The sequence below is a fragment of the Callionymus lyra genome, chromosome 18, assembly GCF_982586985.1.
Source record: "Callionymus lyra chromosome 18, fCalLyr1.hap1.1, whole genome shotgun sequence".
NCBI classification, from domain to species: Eukaryota; Metazoa; Chordata; class Actinopteri; order Syngnathiformes; family Callionymidae; genus Callionymus; species Callionymus lyra.
In genome coordinates, this window is record NC_141835.1 from 8,017,262 (window position 1) to 8,041,674 (window position 24,413).

General features: G+C 38.0%; 1 protein-coding gene across 1 annotated transcript in view; it reads right to left on the bottom strand.

The window, feature by feature from the left end:
• Positions 1–2,878: 2,878 nt before the first annotated feature.
• dlgap2a (discs, large (Drosophila) homolog-associated protein 2a) overlaps positions 2,879–24,413 on the bottom strand; it is a 191,494-nt gene continuing 169,959 nt past the window's right edge. Inside the window, exons 11-16 of the mRNA XM_087780459.1 lie at positions 22,572–22,951; positions 10,379–10,467; positions 9,873–10,312; positions 9,718–9,809; positions 7,270–7,422; positions 2,879–4,957 (exon numbers count right to left, since the gene is read on the bottom strand). Of these exons, the coding sequence (XP_087636585.1) occupies positions 4,751–4,957; positions 7,270–7,422; positions 9,718–9,809; positions 9,873–10,312; positions 10,379–10,467; positions 22,572–22,951 (1,361 nt within the window). The 3' untranslated portion in view covers positions 2,879–4,750. The remainder of the gene's footprint in view (positions 4,958–7,269; positions 7,423–9,717; positions 9,810–9,872; positions 10,313–10,378; positions 10,468–22,571; positions 22,952–24,413) is intronic.

Consider the following 24,413-nt stretch of genomic DNA (forward strand, 5'->3'; position numbering starts at 1 on the left):
ATCTTTTTAACAGCCTGGCAGGGAAAATATAACGCATAGTGCCAAGAACTCAATGACAACAAAATAAAAAAAATCCCCAGATGTTTTAAAACAAATAAATAACAATCAAAAATGCATAGAATACACTGAAATAAATACACAAATAGAATGACAGTGTTGTAATTCGGCAAAATAAACAGGGCTACATTCATAATAAACACTTTGCATGCCATCATATCAGATCAAATAACAGAAAATGACAACTGAACATGAGCAGAAAATAGTTGTTCTTTTAATATATTTTCTTTTTTTTTTTCTTTTTTTTTACAAATAATGAATATTTGGCATTATATTCACTATAGATATACAATAAAATAATTTTAGCTAAACAACTACATTTGTGTCTAATAATTATAGAGATCATTTTCACATTCTGTCTTCAAGGAATTTATAATAATAATTTTAAAAAAAAGTCCCTTTTGTTATACTTCATGTTGAGGCTTTTCCTGTAGGAAGCAGTTTGGGATGAACAGTGATACATGAGTCCATGGTTATGTCTCAAGCAGATGTTTGGGGCTCAGTTATATGATAATTTAAATCGTCCAAAAACCACATTAATTCGCCACCAAGAAGCCATTTCTCTTGATAAAACAAAATAATAATGTGATACCGTTTCATTAAAAAGTGTTGCTCGTATGTGAAACCCTGATATATTTTTTTTTAGCTCCGCAGAAAAGGCTGCAAAAGCTCTGCTGGGTCGGTTTTGATCTCGCCAAGGAGCCAAAACTCTTACATAAGCTGCTTCTGGTGACTCAGACATTAAATTAAAAAAAAGATTCAGCAAATAGCATTGGTCACAGATATTCCTTCCAGCCACACGACCGCTCATGACGCACTGGAATGTTTTGCGGAACTCTGAGCCCGGCACAAGAAGCTGGTTCTGAAGTTACCCACACACGTGTGTTTTCGCTAAATTGTTCTTGTTGTATGTTGTCCTGCGTCTGCCCCGGGGCCTCCTCCTTATAGGACATGCCTCATTAGATAATTGTACAAGGGTAAAAAAAAACAATTTATTTGGAACTCTTTCCATCACTACATAACGCTTATCGAATCAAATGATTTGCCTTCTGGCTCAGCTTTGTCGTAAAAAACAATTGAATTAATCAATGTGTTATTACCAATGACCTCATCTCTAATTTCCTTGTGTCGTTGGAACAATTGTATAATAATTCTGGCTCAACTGGAAAAGTAAATAAACTCAAAGTGCAATGGTTTTAGCTCATTATGCAACAATTAAATAAAAAAACGTGTTCAATGATCAACAACACTAGCTATGCATACATTGAAGGTGTTTTTAAAACGTGTATTATTCTTCAGCCTCACGTGACCCTGATGCACCGTAAAGTAGGGGATGAACTGTAGGTAGTCGAAGTTTTTTATAGTCAAAGTCACGTTAGCTTGAGTTGTTCAAAGTCATTCAGGCGATATTTTTGTTTTTCCCAACAGCAGGACACGACTTGAACTCGGATATGAAATAACTTTTGTTGGGAAAGCAGCATCTATGGACAATACAAGTTTTTAAATACTGAGTCTTTAACAATTGGTTAACGTGGCTGCAGGTCACTGTATTTTCTTATGACCTTTGATCTTTGAAGTCAGCATCAAAGGTAAATATAGTATTTTCTTAAAAGCCTTTGATCTATGATATCATCATCTAAGATAAATGTAGTATCTTCTTATAACCTTTGATCTTTGATGTCATCATCAAAGGTAAATGTTATCATCAAAGGTAAATGTAGTATTTTCTTAAAACCTATGATCTTTAATGTTATCATCAAATGTAAATGTAGTATTTTCTGAAAAACTCTGATCTTTGATGTGATAATCAAAGGTAAACGTAGTATTTTGATCATTGATGTGATCATCAAATGTAAATATAGTATTTTCTTAAAACCTTTGATCTTTAATGTTATCATCAAAGGTAAAGGTAGTATTTTCTTAAAACCTTTTATCTTTAATGTTATCATCAAAGGTAAATGTAGTATTTTCTTAAAACCTACGATGTTTAATGTTATCATCAAAGGTAAATATAGTAATTTCTTAAAAACTTTGATCTTGGATGTCATCACCAAAGGTAAATTTAGTATTTTCTTAAATCTTTTGAACTTTGATGTTATCATCGAAGGTAAATATAGTATTTTCTTAAAACCTTTGATCTTTGATGTCATCATCAAAGGTAAATGTAGTATTTTCTTATAACCTTTTATCGTTAATGTTATCATCAAAGGTAAATGTAGTATTTTCTTAAAACCTTTTATCTTTAATGTTATCTTCAACGGTAAATGTAGTATTTTCTTAAAACCTTTGATCTTTAATGTTATCTTCAAAGGTAAATGTAGTATTTTCTTAAAACCTTTTATCTTTAATGTTATCATCAAAGGTAAATGTAGTATTTTCTTATAACCTTTTATCTTTAATGTTATCATCAAAGGTAAATGTAGTATTTTCTTAAAACCTTTTATCTTTAATGTTATCATCAAAGGTAAATGTAGTATTTTCTTATAACCTTTTATCTTTAATGTTATCATCAAAGGTAAATGTAGTATTTTCTTAAAACCTTTTATCTTTAATGTTATCATCAAAGGTAAATGTAGTATTTTCTTATAACCTTTTATCTTTAATGTTATCATCAAAGGTAAATGTAGTATTTTCTTATAACCTTTTATCTTTAATGTTATCATCAAAGGTAAATGTAGTATGTTCTTAAAACCTTTGATCTTTAATGTTATCTTCAAAGGTAAATATAGGAATTGATCGTATTATCTTTTTCTCCAATTTTTCTGTGGATATATTTTCAACTCAGAATGTAAGAGACCCAGATACAGCAGAATTCAAAAATTAATTTTTATAGCTCCTAAAATTCAAGTTATCGTTCCTTAAAACTCCATAATGTTGATCAAAGCGTTAAGCAACATTTTCGTGGTCTTCAGGGATCAATGACTTCACATTTTCTATTCAAAATATATTTCTAAAATAATCAAGATTTCAATATTCTTTTGCCATTACTAAATAAAATGGTTAATTCCCAAGATTAAATCTTATCAATAAACCGGATATTGATGGATTGTAGGGGTTTATTTCTGAATGATTGACGGGCCTGAGAGAAGTGAATGACATGTGATTGTGTCAAAAGCAATGAACGTGGACAATCAAAGAAACCAACCACTCACACAAAGTACAACATCAGTTATGTACATTTCCCTTGAAAAATAGAGAGAAGTGTAACAAGTGCATAAGTGCTTAAATCTAGATATTTTCATCTACACAAACTGTCCTAATCTCGTTGTTTTTTTTCTTTTTTTTTCTACTGCATCGACAAGATGTTTTGGCACGAGACGAAGTTGCATGTGTTCCGCTTCAAGTAACGCCAATGCGAGACGTTGGCAATGGGAACTTGACAGAGAGGTGGTCGCGATGGATGTCTATGGTATCAGTCTGTCAGCCGGGTCAAAGGTCAAACGGTGCTATCTTAACTTACTCTAAAACCAGATTTGTGGAAACAAAAATTAGCCACATTTTCTTATTATTCTGATTCCGTTTTTTTTGGCTCTTTACTTTTTCTATATGACTCTTTAAAAGTTGAACTACCTCCATTATCTATAAGTCTAAAATAACTTCTTTTTTTTCAATTATTAGATTTAAATAGAGTTTTCAGGAAAACGCTGATAATTGTATCTGGAGCTCCATCTGGATCCTCCTTCATTTTTTAAAGTTCCTACACGGTTGGGCCAAAAGTACTAGTATCAACTGTTCCTTTGAGCCGATTAACCCTTTAGTATGTACATTTTTAAAAGCTTAAAAAAGTCTAATTATGTCTACAAGATACAATTGATACAATAGCATGAGCTGCTTGGCGGAGGTCTGCACACCCGCGGTGCCTTGAAGTAATTCAATAACAAGCTATCTTTTAAAAAATACTGTATTTACTTCATTATTTAAAAAAATAAAAAGTGTTTTCTTTAGCAAGTTAATGTTGATCTTCCTTATATTATTCATATATACTTATTTACTTTTGGCACCTACATGACTCCATAAATAACTAGATATAACATTTTTAATAATACCTCTTATTATGTCTTTAAATTACTCTTTTGCGATACAGAATTGTTTGAATAATGCACAGTATTGTACAACCTTTTTTGGCTTTTAGGTGAGTATTTTCACAGCTAAAAAAAGGGGTTAAATACATATTTTTACTACTTTATTCTATATTATTTATATGTATTTATTTGCTCTTAATGGATTCCATACTGCGACCAAGACCTAGAAACTTCAGCTTGATTTACAAAAGAGTATTTTTCTCTTTCGGGAAATAGAACCAGTGAGTGCCTAACGCACACAGTTGAGGTATTTCAAGCTTATTTTTTCTTTATGGATTCACCGCCATTTTGTGACTCATCATCGACACGTTTGGGTTTTTTTCCGAAACAATTTAATCCGTCGTAATCTCTCTTTATCTCTAAAAAGGCCGGGTTGCTGGTAGGTGTCAAAGCTGCTCTTTTTTTTAAAAATGGCACGAGTTTATGATCGGACGAAACTGACCCACTCCGGGTCAGACTCTCCCGGGGGGTTGATGGCACATCCATCTTAGATGATGGCGATGAGATGCTCGCTACCGTGATGAGACGAGAAGATGAGGAAGTCGAGAAGAGTCTAGAAAAAAAGGCTTTTTTTTTCTTCTAAAAGTCAGATAAAGAGGCGTCCAGTCTTCTCAAAGTCGAGTTTGAGCCTCAGGGATGTAGATCTCAATGCTATCCGCTCTCTCAGACGCCGAGTTCTGCCGAAAAGAGGCCGCTCGCTTGGCCGCCATGAGCCTCCGCCGGGCCTCCTGGCGCTGTCGGTCCGGCAGGTCCAATGATTTCTCTCGCGTCACCAAACTCTTCTGTCGGGTCGTCTTCTTTGGTACAGGAGCTGGTGGCTTCAGGGTAAAGAAAATATTTCAATCACGTATATGGATTAAGATTTTTCCAAGACAACACTATTTTTTCCCCTGCTGTATTCTTTTATACTTAACAGTTAAATACATTTTTTTTTAAACCAATCTAACTATATTTTTATATTTACAATTAACACGGAAAATCTGCAGTTTGTTCATTTATTTTTGAAATTAAACTTCCAGACGCTAGATGGACTAAAGGAACAATGACATCCTTTGAAATGCAATGGCTGAGGACAAGAGGATACAGACAACTCCAGCCGCTATTAAAGCTGATGTTTGGACATATTTTGGTTTAAAAACAAATGAAAGCAGTTACGACTTCATCAAGAGTCATGTGGTCTGTAAATTCTGCTACGTCAGACTTGAGTACTAGGACAATACTACAAATATATCCTTGTTCCTACAGTATTGCATTGTATTTTACTACTCGTTTAAAATGAGTAATTAAAAAAATAACTACATTTTATTTTTGCGATAAAGTACTGTTTGAATAAAGCACATTATTTCACAAAGTTTTTTCTATGTAGGTAGTTTTGGCTTTTAAGCAAGTATTTTCACAGCTAATAAAGGGGGTTAAATACATGTTTTATTTATATATATCTACTTCATACTAAATTATTTATATACATTTATTTGCTCTTAATATATATCCCAATATATATCGTATACACACACCAAGTAAGCACCTTGTGCTAGCAGTATATCATCGGACATGTAGTTTGTTCTCGGCAAACGTTTGTTTAGATATTGGTGTTGGCCTGCTTTCCATTACTAAGAAAAATAACTATTTGTAGAATAGCTCTTTACTCAGTCCCATTGTGGTATCATTACCTCAGATAGAAATGTTATTTTACTTTTTTCCTGTTGTGGAGGCTATGGATGTCATATTTTACGTATTACCATGGTTTGCTGATGGTAGTTAAAATATAAAAAAAAATTACAATCAGAACTACTACATGGCAGCAATGACTCTGTACTTCACTGCTAAAGGAACAATAATGTCCAACGAGATCCAAGCCATGACTGAGGACGAGAGGATACAGTCGACTCCAGCAGATTTTAAAGCTGATATTTGGAGATTTTTGCTTCCAAAAGTAATGAAAGAAGTTATGTCATGTGGTCTGTAAATTCTGCAACACCAGAGTCAAGTGCTCGACGATAGTACAAATATATCCTTGTTCAGTACAGTATCGCAATATATCGTATTGTTGCCCCAGTATCGACATACGTATCGCCTGATTGTTGCCAGTACAAATACCTAGTTACCAGATTTGTCGTCAAAGTTTTTCTCAGAAAATGTCTGTTTAGATAGTGATGTTGGCCTGCTTTCCATTACTAAGAAAAATAACTATTTGTAGAATAGCTCTTTACTCAGTCCCATTGTGGTATCATTACCTCAGATAGAAATGTTATTTTACTTTGTTCCTGTTGTGGAGGCTATGGATGTCATATTTTACGTATTACCATGGTTTCCTGATGGTAGTTAAAGTAGTTAAGTTAAGTTAAGTTAAAGTTAAGTAATGAAAGAAGTTATGTCATGTGGTCTGTAAATTCTAAAACACCAGAGTCAAGTGCTCGACGATAGTACAAATATATCCTTGTTCAGTACAGTATCGCAATATATCGTATTGTTGCCCCAGTATCGACATACGTATCGCCTGATTGTTGCCAGTACAAATACCTAGTTACCAGATTTGTCATCAAAGTTTTTCTCAGAAAACGTTTGTTTAGATAGTGATGTTGGCCTGCTTTCCATTACTTGGAAAGAAACCCTTTTGTAAAATAATTCTTATCTCAGTCCCATCCGACTTAATTGTGATATCATACCTTCAGAAACAGAATGGAATTTTAGTTTTTTGGAGTATTATCTTGATCTTTAAAGTATATACTTTTTTGAGTATTGTTTTGATTGTTTAAGCGCTTTGTGACCCTGGTCTGGAAAAGCGCTATATAAATAAATATTACTTACTTACTTACTAACATTTTGACCTAACATAGGAAGTGGGACATAAATGGTACTTCCTAAAATATATATAGTTTTCTGTGAAAGTGTACAACAAACCTGGTTCAACATAAACATCAAATATTTTTAACAGTCAAACCGTAAATTAAACAATTAAAAATGAGCCTCTTTATATGAATAAATAATAGAGAAATCAAGAGATAAGATTAACTTTCCAGATAAACAAGACAGAAATAGTGCTGGAAGAGAGAGATGTTTTGGACCAGACAGGCAGGTACCAGATCCCTCAGGGCGGGTCTGCTGGCTCGGGCTCAAGGACGAGTCTCACCTTCTTCTCCGGACTGTCGACGGACCTCCAGCTGTTGCTCCTGATCTGCTGCAGCTGCTCAAACTTGGTGTTGACGTCGTCGATGGAGAGCTGCAGCAGGTCCCAGAACCCGGCCAGGTCCTGAGAGGTGGGCCGAGGCATGGCACTGGGGTCCTGAGAGACGAAATCAAAAGTTTTTTTTTTTTTTTTTAAAAAGGAGGCAATTCCACTTACAGTCACTAGATGTCCTCTTAGACTAAACAAGAGACGCTGTGTTAAGAAGCGTCACCAAGAGCAATAGTTACAATATTCTTGTAATTTCTTTAAATTTATCTCCTTTTATGGCATCATTTTTACGTATTATTTGAGTTTGATTCACATTATTTTTACTTTTATCTTTCGTTTTTATGTCCATATTTTATTTGAATAAAAAAAAAACAACAACTTACTTTTCATATTTGGTTTGTATAACTTATATATTTATCAGTTCTGTCGTTTATTCTCATAACTTAAGATTTTTAATTCTTATAATTTGTAAATTGCTCATTCTATTTTATCGTTATCGGTATTTGAAATATTGTTTGTTTATTTGTCAATAGTTGTAAAGAATAACAGAAGTCATTTATAATATTCTAAATATATTTCTTAAATATTGCAACTTTATAAACTGATAGTAATGAAGATAGAAAGTATAACAATAGCTACAATAATAATAAAAACAATTATACATGTATACAAACCAAGGAAACATTATTAATTATTAAATTAGGTCAAATGTACTTTTTATACAAATAAAACAAAAAAAAAAGCAACAAAATAAGTGAAAACATAAAAATAAATATTGATTATTTCTTTCAAGGCGGGTTTATATACTTTGAATTAATAATTTATGATTTAATTTTGTGAAAGGGTTGCAAGGCTGGAGCATATCCCAGCTAGTAAGGGTAAGAGCCGTGGGTTAATTCCAGCAGCACAAGCAGCCAATTAAAACTTGTATAAGAGAAAACTCCCCAAGCATGTGGAGAAAAAAAACGTAATAACTCATCTATTGGAGCATTAAAATAATCCACTTTATTGCAGATATTTCTCGTTTGAATTATGCACACATTGATGAAATGATCCTAATCCGACTTCCTCCCCGAGCGAGCCAGGACGGCTTCTCATCACTAACACTCTCCACCAGCTCCTCGTGAAATATCGTCGACTCGCCTCCGATCAATAAAACGACTTGTGAACGGCTTGAGAAAATGATGAGGCAGAAATCCCTGACCTGAAGCGCGATCGTGTTCTCGGATGATCCACGGAGCGGCGGTCTAATCCCCGCCCCCGCCTCCCTCCCCGCCATCGTCTCCTGGTAAACCCGGACATTAAAGAAAAATGTATCCTTCTATTTATTCTAAAACTGTTCAGTCCACCGCTGATGTGCAAGATGGCTATTGATCTCAGGCTCCGCAGTATTACACGATCAATGACTTTCAGGGAATTCTGATTGAGTCCGTCTGAGGTTACTAAACCATTAAATGCATGTTGAAGGTTGACGAAGACGCAGGAGAGCGTTCGCGCATTGTTCCTAATGTTAAATGTCATTGTTACATGGAGCTATATTAGCTAAACTCTAAAGGTCGACCCTGTAGCTACAATCGTGTCCCGCCTTCTCTTCTTGATAGCCAATAGGAAGTCGTTCTTGTTCTAAAGGTCCGCGCCAACGGCCAAGGGGAGGGCGGCGATGGCACGCAAGGGTGTCCCGGTTTCAAGAAAAGGGTTCGGCTGGGGGGCTTTGAAGCCACCCCGATTAGGCGGACCGGGTAGGTCTGCCCGCAGTGGGTGGGGGGGCCCCTCCGATGGCGGGTCACATTAGCAAATTGGTCAATATGTGGTTAACCCCCTTAATCCGCCGAAGGTCGGTCATGGCAGGGTTGGCGTCCAAAAGTCATGGGGGCAGCACCTGTAACCTTCGCTCTCCAGGATCCGAGGGAATACCAATGGAACACCGAGGGGTTTACTAGGTCAAGCGCTCTCTATCCTAGTGGTTCCCAGGGTGTTTCGTTGGTCACATTAAAACAACCCTATGATGTGTCGCGATTGGTACCTGAATCATGAGGTGACTTTGAATAACACGCAACATGCTCTATCCTGTCCACGATTTGCCGCCTACCAATCAGGAGTGACCAGAGAAACAGACTAAGGGTGAGGCATGCTGGAACGCTACATTAAAATGAACATACATTATTGCTTATGACTCTAAAAAGGAACAGATTACCCTGAAAATAATCCCAACCCTTAGTTGACATGACGGTGAGCCTTGGATTGATGGCCACTGAGGTCCCTTCGGTCCCTTAGGAAATGAATTGGCCACCTGGAGTATGAAAAATTACTAAAAATCCTTGACGCTACATGCTAACCCATCCTTAACGTCTCCCTTGATGTCCTACACAGCTGATAGTCGGGCGCACGCTTTGGGTTTCTTACCAGGTTCTGCTGACACAGCCAATAAAACTGTTGGAACTTCTGGGACATGAGCAGCTGAGCGCTCCCCACGGCACTTCTGATTTTGCCTAGAACTTAAGCAGATGCGGAAAAGAGTGAACGCGTTTTGCATTCCAATCAAAACTTGGCACACTCACTTTCTTCCGACAGGTCGTTCTCCTCGGCCTCCGCCTCCATGTCCTTACACCACCCCTCCATCCGCTTGGTCTCGGTGTGGAGCAGCTGCATGAACCAGCTCCCGTCCCTCCTCAGCGACGGCGAGTTTCTCCCCGACTCGGTGGTCGTGAGCGCGCTCTCTCTCGACGAAGGCGGTTCCAGCTGCCAGGTTGTCTCGCTGGTGGTCTCCCTCGGACTCGGGGGCTCGGCCGGCGTGCGGTAATCCTCGCGATAGCTGAACAGGCCCTGCGTCCGGACCGTCCGCACCGCCCCGTACTGGGTTGGCGTGCTGGGCTCCGAGTGGCGCTGGAAGCCTCCACCGAACTGCAGGCCTTTGTCCTCCATGGTGGGGAAGCACTCCAACTCCATGTCCGCCTGAACGGCTGTCGTCACACTGTTGGAGCGCTTGAACCTGCCCTGTCTAAGGGGAACGCCAAAGAAAGAGTTCACATGGAAGAAACTTTCCCTTAAACAATCCCTGTCTTACCCCTTCTTGTCGTCCTCCACTTGGATCCCAACAGAATGGTACTCCCGGGAGCCTTTGCTTTCGGATTCCGAGTCGGTGGCTGCTTCCACCTGATGCAAAACAATGATAAAAATCAGCAGCGTCTCTCATTACTGGTTCTCCCGGGGGCTTCTGGCTTTATTGGTCTGAGACTGGACCAGCTCCTCAACTGTACACAGCCTGTCAGTGCGTGATTTATGGAGCTGAAGGAAGAAACATGGCTGCTCTGGCCTTTTTTCTTCATGGCGATTCGTTACAATAGCATCGCAACCTTTGTCCAGGATCATGATATGAATCCAGTGAAAATGAAGCACCTCAGTGTGAATTAAGAAACAGCTGCACTTGCTAGCTTAGCTAATTGATAGAGTTGCTAGATGTAGTTATGCTAAAACAACGCGTACCTTCCCTGTAATGCTTTGACTTTAGACTTAAGACTTTCTTTATTGTCATTGCACAGAAGAACACAGCAATGAAAAACTGGCGAAAAAAAAAATGTTGCTTGGCAACCGTTTAAAAAACACAGCATAGGGTGATTGCGTAAATATAAATATTAATAAGTTATAAATAGAGCAATATAATATAAACAGAAAAAATAAATGTTTTAAATATTGCATATAATAAATGTATATAAAAGTATAAATATGAAAATAAGTACAAAATAGTGCAATATATATACAAAAAGAACAAATAAATAATGTTTTAAATAGTGCATTGCCCGAAGTTATATTGCTATGTTGTTTCTTTAACTTTTTAAGTAATAAAAAAAAAAAAAAAAAACATAATTTTGCAATATCAACAGATGGAAGATAGGACAAATGGATGGTTGGAAGAATTAACGGATGGATAATAGGACAACTTGATGGTAGGACAATGAATGGATGAAAGGACAAACAGGTGGATGAATGAAAGACCAAAATATATGTATATATATATGTTCTTCTTTTTTTGGGAAAATGTCCATTACTGGGAGCCTCTACTATATTACAGATATAACCAAAATAAAAAATACCATATTTATGTATTCGCTGCTATATAAATAAATATTACTTACTTACTTATATAGCTAAAGATTTTTTTCTCAATTATTTTGTAGTAAAAAGCAAAAACATGAAATCATAATGGCTTCACAATTATGACCCACCAACAAACAGTTTCAATTTCATTAAACACACTTTTTTTTAAAAAACTCAGATCTTTCGAAAAACAAAGTTTTCCAGCGGCCCACACATGACATTTTTCATGGTTCGCCCACTCCATCTCCATTAATAATCCTAAAAATCGTTGTTTTTTTGCAACTATGTCTCGCCCTGTTGAGCCATCCTGGACCACAAAAAAAAAAGAAAAGAAAATGTTTGGAAGAACAGATGTGAGACTGGCAATTAGAAGAGCAATATAATGATGCGCAGCAACAACACAGCGGGTGATTGTTCTCTTTGATGCCGAAGCTCTCTAATCGGATGTTCCAGAGTTTTGTCAATTATTAATGGAAGGAAAAGAAAATCGTTTAAATCGTCAATAAAAGGATGTGTGTCATTGTAAGATGTACTTTAACAGACTATGTTGGATATAGGGAAAACTGGAGAAACACTTTTTAATCACACAATGTTTTTTGACAACACCTCAGAAGCCTGGTGAGCCGTGACTACAATACTTGCATACAACAGATGCATGGACGAAAAGATCGATTGACAAATGGACAGATGGTGAAAGTAAAACAAATAAATTGAAGACTTAACACACACATTGATGGACACATGGGATGATTAAAGGTCAAAAAGAGAGATGAATACATAAAAATAATAACCTTTCAATGGTGGGGAAAACAGATCGATAAAGGGAGAAGGTGATGGAAATTTGATTGGATGGAAGGACAAACGGATGGATCTTAGGACAAGTGGGAACGGTTAGGAAAGGTAGGACAAAAAGAAGGATAAATGGACAAATACACAAAAAATGGAAGGAAAAAAAGATTAATGGCAGGACAAATGGATAGACTGAAACATAAGTGGATAGCAAAAGGACAAATGGATGGAGGGACAAAAGCATGGAAATGAGGACAAACAGATCCGTGATGAGGTCAAATTGAAGGATAAAAGGACAAACCGATGGATGAAAGGATGAATGAATGGAGGGAGATGTGCATGGATACAAGGACACAGTGATAGTTGAAAGGAAAAATGGATGGAGGAACAATTGTATCGATAAAAAGACAAACAGATGGATGAAAGGAGAAAATGATAGATAAATAGACAAACCGATGGAGAGACAAATTGACGGATAAAAGGACAAAGGGATGTATAAAAGGACAATGGGCAGAAAGACAAATGTATTGATAAAATAAATGACTGATGGAATGATGAACAAATGGATAGATGAAAGGAAAAAGTCAGGAATATAAGGACCAATGGATGGATGAAAGGAGACAACGGATAGATGAAAGGAAAAATGGATAATAAAAGAACAGACAGATGAAAGATAGGACAAATGGATTGATGAAGGGATAAACAGATGGAAGATAGGACAAATGGATGGATAAAAGGAGAACTAGATGGTTGCAATAACAAATGGATGGATGTCAGGACAGAAAGATGGATGGATGGACAAAAGGACAAGTGGAAGAATTTCAGGACAGAGAGATGGATGGATGGATAAAAGGACAAATGGATGGATGTAAGGACAGAAAGATGGATGGATGTCAGGACATAAAGATGGATGGATGGATAAAAGGACAAACGGGTGGATGTCAGGAAATAATGATGGATGGATGTCAGGACAGAAAGATGGATGGATGAATAAAAGGACAAACGGGTGGATGTCAGGACAAGACAATGGATCGATGTCAGGACAGAAAGATGGATGGATGTCAGGACATAAAGATGGATGGATGGATAAAAGGACAAACGGGTGGATGTCAGGACAAGACGATGGATGGATGTCAGGGCAGAAAGATGGATGGATGGATAAAAGGACAAACGGGTGTATGTCAGGACAGAACGATGAATGGATGAAAAGGACAGAAAGATGGATGGATGTCAGGACAGAACGATGGATGGATGGATAAAAGGACAAACGGGTGGATGTCAGGACAGAACGATGGATGGATGGATAAAAGGACAAACTGGTGGATGTCAGGACAGAACGATGGATGGATGGATAAAAGGACAAAGGGGTGGATGTCAGGACAGAATGATGGATGGATGAATAAAACCACAAACTGGTGGATGTCAGGACAGAACGATGGATGGAGGTCACTACAGAAAGATGGATGGATGTCAGGACAGAAAGATGGATGGATGGATAAAAGGACAAACGGGTGGATGTCAGGACAGAACGATGGATGGATGTCAGGACAGAAAGATGGATGGATGGATGGATAAAAGGACAAACGGGTGGATGTCAGGACAGAAAGATGGATGGATGGATAAAAGGACAAACTGGTGGATGTCAGGACAGAACGATGGATGGATGGATAAAAGGACAGAAAGATGGATGATGGATAAAAGGACAGAAAGACGGATGGATGGATAAATGGACAAACGGGTGAATGTCAGGACAGAACGATGGATGGATGTCAGGACAGAACAATGGATGGATGTCAGGACAGAACGATGGATGGATGTCAGGACAGAACGATGGATGGATGTCAGGACAGAACGATGGATGGATGTCAGGACAGAACAATGGATGGATGTCAGGACAGAACGATGGATGGATGTCAGGACAGAACGATGGATGGATGTCAGGACAGAACGATGGATGGATGTCAGGACAGAACAATGGATGGATGTCAGGACAGAACGATGGATGGATGTCAGGACAGAAAGATGGATGGATGTCAGGACAGAACAATGGATGGATGTCAGGACAGAACAATGGATGGATGTCAGGACAGAACAATGGATGGATGTCAGGACAGAACAATGGATGGATGTCAGGACAGAACGATGGATGGATGTCAGGACAGAACGATGGATGGATGTCAGGACAGAACAATGGATGGATGTCAGGACAGAACGATGGATGGATGTCAGGACAGAACAATGGATGGATGTCAGGACAGAACGATGGATGGATGTCAGGACAGAACAATGGATGGATGTCAGGACAGAACGATGGATGGATGTCAGGACAGAACAATGGATGGATGTCAGGACAGAACAATGGATGGATGTCAGGACAGAACGATGGATGGATGTCAGGACAGAAAGATGGATGGATGTCAGGACAGAACAATGGATGGATGTCAGGACAGAACGATGGATGGATGTCAGGACAGAACAATGGATGGATGTCAGGACAGAACGATGGATGGATGTCAGGACAGAACAATGGATGGATGTCAGGACAGAACGATGGATGGATGTCAGGACAGAACGATGGATGGATGTCAGGACAGAACAATGGATGGATGTCAGGACAGAACAATGGATGGATGTCAGGACAGAACGATGGATGGATGTCAGGACAGAACGATGGATGGATTTCAGGACAGAACGATGGATGGATGTCAGGACAGATTGATGGATGGATGTCAGGACAGAACAATGGATGGATGTCAGGACAGAATGATGGATGGATGTCAGGACAGGACGATGGATGGATGTCAGGACAGAACAATGGATGGATGTCAGGACAGAACAATGGATGGATGTCAGGACAGAACGATGGATGGATGTCAGGACAGAACGATGGATGGATGTCAGGACAGAACGATGGATGGATGTCAGGACAGAACGATGGATGGATGTCAGGACAGAACGATGGATGGATGTCAGGACAGAACGATGGATGGATGTCAGGACAGAACAATGGATGGATGTCAGGACAGAATGATGGATGGATGTCAGGACAGAACAATGGATGGATGTCAGGACAGAACAATGGATGGATGTCAGGACAGAACAATGGATGGATGTCAGGACAGAACGATGGATGGATGGATAAAAGGACAAACGGGTGGATGTCAGGACAGAACGATGGATGGATGTCAGGACAGAATGATGGATGGATGTCAGGACAGAACAATGGATGGATGTCAGGACAGAACGATGGACGGATGTCAGGACAGAATGATGGATGGATGTCAGGACAGAACAATGGATGGATGTCAGGACAGAATGATGGATGGATGTCAGGACAGAACAATGGATGGATGTCAGGACAGAACAATGGATGGATGTCAGGACAGAACAATGGATGGATGTCAGGACAGAATGATGGATGGATGTCAGGACAGAACAATGGATGGATGTCAGGACAGAACGATGGATGGATGTCAGGACAGAACAATGGATGGATGTCAGGACAGAACGATGGATGGATGTCAGGACAGAACGATGGATGGATGGATAAAAGGACAAACGGGTGGATGTCAGGACAGAACGATGGATGGATGTCAGGACAGAAAGATGGATGGATGGATGTCAGGACAGAACGATGGATGGATGTCAGGACAGAAAGATGGATGGATGGATGTCAGGACAGAATGATGGATGGATGTCAGGACAGAATGATGGATGGATGTCAGGACAGAATGATGGATGCACAAACAGCACTGCCGGGTCTCTTTAATATTGCACTGTGGACGCATCAGGATGCGACGATGATTAGCTTGTTTAATCCGCGGCTGCTTCTCTTCACGCTGATACAAAAAACCTTTGACAGCGTTTCCGACAGTTTGGTGTCACAGCTCAGGGACCGCGCTGACATGGACGGCGGCATTAGAGGATGTTGTCGGGACGAGGAGACGAGTGAGTGATGATGATGTTTACAACGACCATCTGATCCGGGAGGTGAAGCCGCACAGACTTTTATTGCGGCCAGCATCATTCCCAGGAGGTCCATGTTTCACCGGCTTTATGGAGACCCTGTCACTGCACGACTCTCTCTAGGCCACGTCCCTGTCTGTCAGTCTTTTCCTTCTTCGCTGGTTTAATCCTCCATCTGTGTTTGACTCGTCAGGAATTAAACCCTTTACTTACTTACGTTCTAGTCCTGACTCTGCATCTTCTTGGAGCAGTGTTCTTAAAGGTACCATCTTAAGTCCGAGAGCATCCAAGTTACACAAGTTTGTTGTGATGTGTTGTTCTAGTCCAAGTCATCTGTGTTTTTGTTTACAGGTTCTAGTCCAAGTTGTCTGTGGTTTTGTCTAAGTTATTGTCCTTATAGTCAAAGTAATCCGTGTTTTTTTTTAAAATATGTCTTGTTCTAGTCCAAGTCATCTGTGTATTTGTTTAGGTTGGTGTTTTTCTAGTCCAAGTCATATGTGTTTTTGTTTAAATTAATGTTGTTCTAGGCCAAGTCATATGTGTTTTTGTTTAAGTTGGTGTCGTTCTAGTCGAAGTCATCTGTGTTTTTATTTAAGTTGGTGTTGTTCTAGTCCAAGTCATCTGTGTTTTTCTTTAAGTTGGTGTTGTTCTAGTCCAAGTCATCTGTGTATTTGTTTAGGTTGGTGTTTTTCTAGTCCAAGCCATATGTGTTTTTGTTTAAATTAATGTTGTTCTAGGCCAAGTCATATGTGTTTTTGTTGAAGTTGGTGTTGTTCTAGTCCAAGTCATCTGTGTTTTTATTTAAGTTGGTGTCGTTCTAGTCCAAGTTATATGTGTTTTTGTTTAAATTAATGTTGTTCTAGTCCAAGTCATATGTGTTTTTGTTTAAGTTGGTGTCGTTCTAGTCCAAGTTATATGTGTTTTTGTTTAAATATGTGTCGTTCTAGTCCAAGTCATCTGTTTTTGTTTAAGTTGGTGTCGTTCTAGTCCAAGTCATCTGTGTTTTTGTTTAAATATGTGTCGTTCTAGTCCAAGTCATCTGTGTTTTTGTTTAAATATGTCTTGTTCTAGTCCAAGTCATCTGAGTTTTTGTATAAATATGTCTTGTTCTAGTCCAAGTCATCTGTGTTTTTGTTTACAGGTTCTAGTCCAAGTTGTCTGTGGTTTTGTCTAAGTTATTGTCCTTATAGTCAAAGTAATCCGTGTTTTTTTAAAAATATGTCTTGTTCTAGTCCAAGTCATCTGTGTATTTGTTTAGGTTGGTGTTTTTCTAGTCCAAGCCATATGTGTTTTTGTTTAAATTAATGTTGTTCTAGGCCAAGTCATATGTGTTTTTGTTTAAATGAATGTTGTTCTAGGCCAAGTCATATGTGTTTTTGTTTAAATTAATGTTGTTCTAGGCCAAGTCATATGTGTTTTTGTTTAAATTAATGTTGTTCTAGTCCAAGTCATCTGTGTTTTTATTTAAGTTGGTGTCGTTCTAGTCCAAGTTATCTGTGTTTTTGTTTAAATATGTGTCGTTCTAGTCCAAGTCATCTGTGTTTTTGTTTAAATATGTGTCGTTCTAGTCCAAGTCATCTGTGTTTTTGTTTAAATATGTCTTGTTCTAGTCCAACTCATCTGTTTTTGTTTAAGTTGGTGTCGTTCTAGTCCAAGTCATCTGTGTTATTGTTTAAATATGTGTCGTTCTAGTCCAAGTCATCTGTTTTTGTTTAAGTTGGTGTCGTTCTAGTCCAAGTCATCTGTGTTTTTGTTTAAATATGTGTCGTTCTAGTCCAAGTCATCTGTGTTTTTGTTTAAATATGTGTCGTTCTAGTCCAAGTCATCTGTGTTTTTGCTTAAATATGTCTTGTTCTAGTCCAAGTCATCTGTTTTTGTTTAAGTTGGTGTCGTTCTAGTCCAAGTCATATGTTTATTTGTTAAGGTTGGTATCGTTCTAGTCCAAGTCATCTGTGTTTTTGTTTAAATATGTATTGTTCTAGTCCAAGTGATTTGTGTTTTAATTAGTGTTGTTCTAGTCCAAGTCATCTGTGTTTTTGTTTAAATGTGTGTATTTCTAGTCCAACTCGTCTTTTTCTTGTTTAAGTTGTTGTTGTTCTAGTCCAAGTCATCTATGGTTTTGTCTAAGTTGGTGTCCTTATTGTCAAAGTCATATGTGTTTTTGTTTAAATATGTGTCGTTGTAGTCCAAGTCATCTGTGTTTTTGTTTAAATATGTCTTGTTCTAGTCCAAGTCATATGTTTATTTGTTAAGGTTGGTATCGTTCTAGTCCAAGTCATCTGTGTTTTTGTTTAAATATGCGTTGTTCTAGTCCAAGTTATATGTGTTTTTGTTTAAATATGTGTCGTTCTAGTCCAAGTCATCTGTGTTTTTGTTTAAATATGTCTTGTTCGAGTCCAAGTCATCTGTTTTCGTTTAAGTTGGTGTCGTTCTAGTCCAAGTCATCTGTGTTTTTGTTTAAATATGTGTCGTTCTAGTCCAAGTCATCTGTGTTTTTGTTTAAATATGTCTTGTTCTAGTCCAAGTCATCTGTGTTTTTGTTTAAATATGTCTTGTTCTAGTCCAAGTCATCTGTGTTTTTGTTTAAATATGTCTTGTTCTAGTCCAAGTCATCTGTTTTTGTTTAAGTTGGTGTCGTTCTAGGCCAAGTCATCTGTTTTTGTTTAAGTTGGTGTCGTTCTAGTCCAAGTCATATGTTTATTTGTTAAGGTTGGTATCGTTCTAGTCCAAGTCATCTGTGTTTTTGTTTAAATGTGTGTCTTTCTAGTACTAGTCATCTTTGTTCTTGTTTAAGTTGTTGTTGTTCTAGTCCAAGTCGTCTGTGGTTTTGTCTAAGTTGGTGTCCTTATAGTCATACGTGTTTTTCTTTAAGTTGGTGTCGTTCTAGTCAAAGTAATATGTGTTTTTTGTTTAAAAATTTCTTGTTCTAGTCCAACTCATACGTGTTTTACTTTAAGTTGGTGTCGTTCTCATCCAAGTCATCTGTGTTTTTGTTAAAATTAGTGTTATTTTGTCATTTAATTCTTCACATCATTATATTCAATGCCATGAATCTTGTAGTCCAAGTTATTGGGTTTTTCCAGTCACTTCTCGTTAAAAAATAGAATACATTTCTAAAGTACACCTGCTTAGTTATAGAGACAGAAGATGAAAACTAGTGGAAAACACGCAGAGAACAGCAACGATACGTAAATGTCAAGTCGTCTTCAGGTCTGCGGCGGTTTAACGCCCGCTGACATTTTCCCAGAAGCATTAGCTTTTCTGCCGCAAAACACCTGAGAGACTGCAATCAAAGGACGGAGATGAGAGAAGAACGCTCGCCGCGTGACCTCCATTACGTTGTTAGAAGAAGAGAAAAGAGAAAGAAAAGAACTTTATGAAACTGCCATGAGCTGCAAGTCTTTGACGACTGACGGTGAAGGTGTGACGAAAACCTGCAAGGAATCCACCTCCCCCTGCTGGTGAAGGTAAGTAAGTAAGTAATAAAACCAGTTGACTTGTTATTCATGTCATAACGGCTCAAATTAGGAATATTTTGGATAAACAAATAAATAAGTCCAGGATGAAGGAATTTTGGTGTTCAAGCTTAAACTTTTATGTTTTATTTACTAGCAAGTATTGCCTCCTTGTATTTTATTCATTTATATATTTTAAATTAAGAGTTTATAAATACTCTTATGTACATCTTAAAAAAATATATATATTGTATACAAATACTACTTAATCTATTTTTCTGTAAATATCATACTCAAATTAAACAATAAATATATTACATATAACATATTACAGATTATTATAAAGTATTACTAAATAATTTTGAAAATTAGATAAATAAAACATTTAATAAATAAGTGTCATTTATTTAAATGTTCAAAATTGTAAATATTTCCATCAGTATTATCTTATTTAAATACAAATAAATATATGTGTATTTAAAAAAAAAAGAAGTATGAAGTATACTTTGCTCTACTCTAATGAATATACTTTAAAACAAATACATTCAAATAAATATATATACAGCATACTGTATATCCGTAGTGGTCTTATTCTTAGCCATGAATAGATATTTGCCATATTTTGTTTGTTTTTCAATTTAAATTTGCTTGTTTTTATCAAACTTTACAATTAATGTTCTCGTGAATTAAAATAGTTCACTTATTACCGCATACTGTCTTTTTGTGTAAAATATCTAAAATATATATATACATAAACAATATAAAAACTATCAATATACTATTATAGCTCAGGTTGTTGAAGCGATCTGAAGTTAAAGTAAAGTAAAAAATTGCCGGAGAGATATTTCCATCAGTATTATCTTATTTAAATAAAAATAAATATATATGTATTTAAAAAAAAAAAGTACTACTCTAATGAATATATGTTAAAACAAATACATTAAAATAAAAATAAATACAGTATATATCCGTAGTGGTTTTATTCTTAGCCATGAATAGATATTTGCCATATTTTGTTCGTTTTTAAATTTAAATTTGCTTGTTCTTATACTTGAATAGAAAATGTACGATTCTTTTTAAATGAAATCTTTTAATTTTTTTCAAACTTTACAATTAATGTTATCGTGAATTATAATGGTTCACTTATTACCGCATACTGTCTTTTTGTGTAAAATATCTAATATACTGTATATATATAAATATATATATATACAAACATTATAAAAACTATCAATATACTATTACAGCTCAGGTTGTTGAAGCGATCTGAAGTTAAAGTAAAGTAAAAAATTGCCAGAGAAAAGACATTCAAAGGAAGATATAAGGGTCGGATATGTTTGGTAAGCTCTTGATCTTGACCAGGTTTAACACTTTGACGCCTTGCATTGGTTTCTTCACCTTCGCTACGAGATGCCTTCGTGTCGTCTTTTCACAACAGCACAGTTTTATCCTCAGTAAAAAAAAAAAAACCCTGAGAAACATCTTCCCTAATATCACCAGTGATGGTCACCAGCCTCGGGATGAATACACGGTCAGATGTTTGTGGGAACCTGCAGCGAGGCAGATGAAAGCGCACGAGTACAGTGAGGGAACGAGTGAACAACCCACCATGGCTGGAGGTGAATCTTAATTGATGGATTGCGGCGCGATGACTCACTCCGGTCTATTTTTAGCTCCTGATAAAGACTGCGTTTTTTTTTTCCGATGAGGAAATTGTGTGCGTTTCTATTATTATTCCGCCACACAAATACAACAAAGATGCTGATGCAGGCTTTGACTTCATTGGTTCTCTCCTTGAAGATGAAGGTAGTTTTGTTTTACACATGTGACCTAAGCTATGTCTCAAATCGCATACTTATACTATACTATACTATACTTAAACTCAGTATTTTTAGTGCATAAGTGCGTCACTATACTATGCACACTATATAGGCGTATTTAAAAGCCTACAAAAGTATGGATCGATGGACAATTTCTACCCTAAACGGCCGCCATCTTAGTGACGTTAACGTTGTAAACGGAAGTTACGTCACAACCACTCAAATTTAGTGCATATTCAGGTGCATTTTCACCCATCAGTAGGAGGATGACACGTCTTCGGCGCTGATACCGTCGTAAATATCTCCCGAATATTTTGTTTCTCATATTACTTGACTCAAACAAAACGAGCTGCCAGCAGGTGTCGATAGTGCTCCTACAGCTGGTGTAAATCGTCGTTAAAAAGTAGTAGAAGAAGAAACTTTTATTTTCATTTCTGGTTAGTGCGTAGCGGTTGTTTGATTTGCGACATACTATCTGTGGAGAATTTGCGTACTAGTTAGTACGTACACTAACCTGATGCATATTAACTGCCAGTGCACTAAGAAGTACACAGCTCTGGGTTGTGTCCAAAAACGGCCTACTTCTGCAGTTAGATTTAGTATTTTGAGGGCCCAATGAGCAGTGTGCAAAAATGTAGTGCGCAATGAGCACTCAAACAGCCAGAAAGTTAAGTGTGGATCAATGGACACTTCCCACCCTTAATGGCCGCCATCTTAGTGACGTGGATAACGCTAAACGGAAGCTACGTCACTGACGGCGCGTCTTTGGAGCAGATATCGGCGTAAATGTCTCGAAAAAAAACACTAATTTTACCACAAAACAACACACAACACAACAACAGTAATAACAAAATGAAACACAACTTAATAACTTCTTTCAATTGGCAAAAATCGCTGTCAAGTTTTGACGATAGTGTTTCAACAGCTGGTTGCGATCAGCGTTAAAAAGTAGTAGAAGAAGTTGTCGTGTCATTTCCGGTTAGTGCGTAGCAACAGGGTTGATTTACATTTGAGACAGTACTACCTGTCGAAATTTGAGCACTGTTATACACTGTCTTAATGTGTACTATAAACCAGTGCACTCGGAGAAGTGCACGATTTGGGACACAGTCCCGATCAAGGCACAACTCACCTGAATCCCGATGGAGGAGCGCGGCGTCTTCAGGTACTCCTCGGCCTTGGACACCAGCACGGCCTTGTCGCAGGTGAGCACCGAGCTGTGGCTGTCCGTGGACGGATGCCTCTTCCCCGCCATGACCCCGGCCGCCTCCATGGCTATGGTCACCGCCTTGGCGCTGTCCAGGCTATCCACGGAGTTGTAGAGGGTCCTCCCAGGGGTCAGGCCCAGGCCGTCCGGGGCCCACATCCTGCCGCGAGGGTGGCGTCCTTCGTGGTAGGCGTCCTGGGTGGACTCGGTGCTGCTCTGGGCCGTGATGGAGATGAGGGGCTTGGAGGTGGTCCGGGGCGGGACAGGCGGGGGGTTCTTCTTGTAGTTGGGGGTGTAGGCGATGGCTGGAGGATGTGGAGAAGTCAAGATTAATTTCAGATACAAACATGTCAAAGAGAAACATTTCTGTAGTCTTTGGATTCTACAATCTGTTCATCCACCTATCAACCCATCCATCCATCTTTCCACCCATCCATCCATGTTTCTTCCCATCTACCATCTATCTTACCATCCATCCATCTTTCTTCCCATCAATCCTTCCATCTTTCCACTCATCCTTTCATCATTCCACCCATCCATCAATTTTTCTTCCCATCCATCCATCTATCCACCTATCAATCCATCTTTCCACCAGTCCAACTATCTTTCTTCCCATCATCCATCTTTCTTCCCATCAATCCTTCCATCTTTCCACCCATCCTTTCATCTTTCCACCAATCTTTCTTCCCATCCATCCATCTTTCCACCAGTCCAACTATCTTTCTTCCCATCATCCATCTTTCTTCCCATCAATCCTTCCATCTTTCCACCCATCCTTTCATCTTTCTTCCCATCCATCCATCAATCCATCCACCTATCAATCCGTCTTTACACCAGTCCAACTATCTTTCTTCCCATCCATCCATCTTTCCACCCATCCATCTGTTTTTCTTACCACCAATTCATCCATCTTTCTTCCCATCCATCCATCTTTCCACCCATCCATCCATCTTTCCACCCATCTATCCATCTTTCCACCCATCCTTCCATCTTTCCACCCATCCATCCATTCATCCCTCTATCTAACCATCATTTGTTCATCTTTCTAGACAACCATTCATTCATCCCTCTATCTAACCATCATCCACCCATCTTTCTATTTCCATTGGCCATTCATCAATCTCTCTAACCATCATCCTTACAGCCGTCTCTGTACACATCTATCCATTCATCCGTCTAACTAACCATCATAAAAACCATGATCAATCCATCTTTCTACCTCTCTCTACATCCATCTAACCATCATCCATCCATTCATCCTTTTTACCCGTCCCTTTATTTAACCACCATCCAAAGATTAATCCTCTTTGTACCCGCACAACCATCCATACATCTTTCCAACCAACCATCTATCCATTATACATCCATATTTCGTTCCATCCATCTTTCTAACATCAATCTATGCATTGATCTATCTATCCAACATCCGTCTTACTACCCATCCATCCATCGACTCATGTATCTTTCCATCCATACTTTATTAATCCCTTTGGAGATTTTCCTTTGGGAAATTAGGTTATCCATCCATCCATCCAAAATATACTTATACTTTTTACCCAACCATCTTTTTAATAATATATCCAGCCAATTTCATCTAGTCATGTGTTCATCCATCCATCTATCTGTTCATCCATTCATTTATCTGTCAATTTATCGAGCCAACCATCCATCCACCAGCCTGTTTATCAATCTATCTCTTCATACTTCATTCCATCCATCCAAAATATACATATCCTTTTTACCCATCCATCATTTTAATAATATATC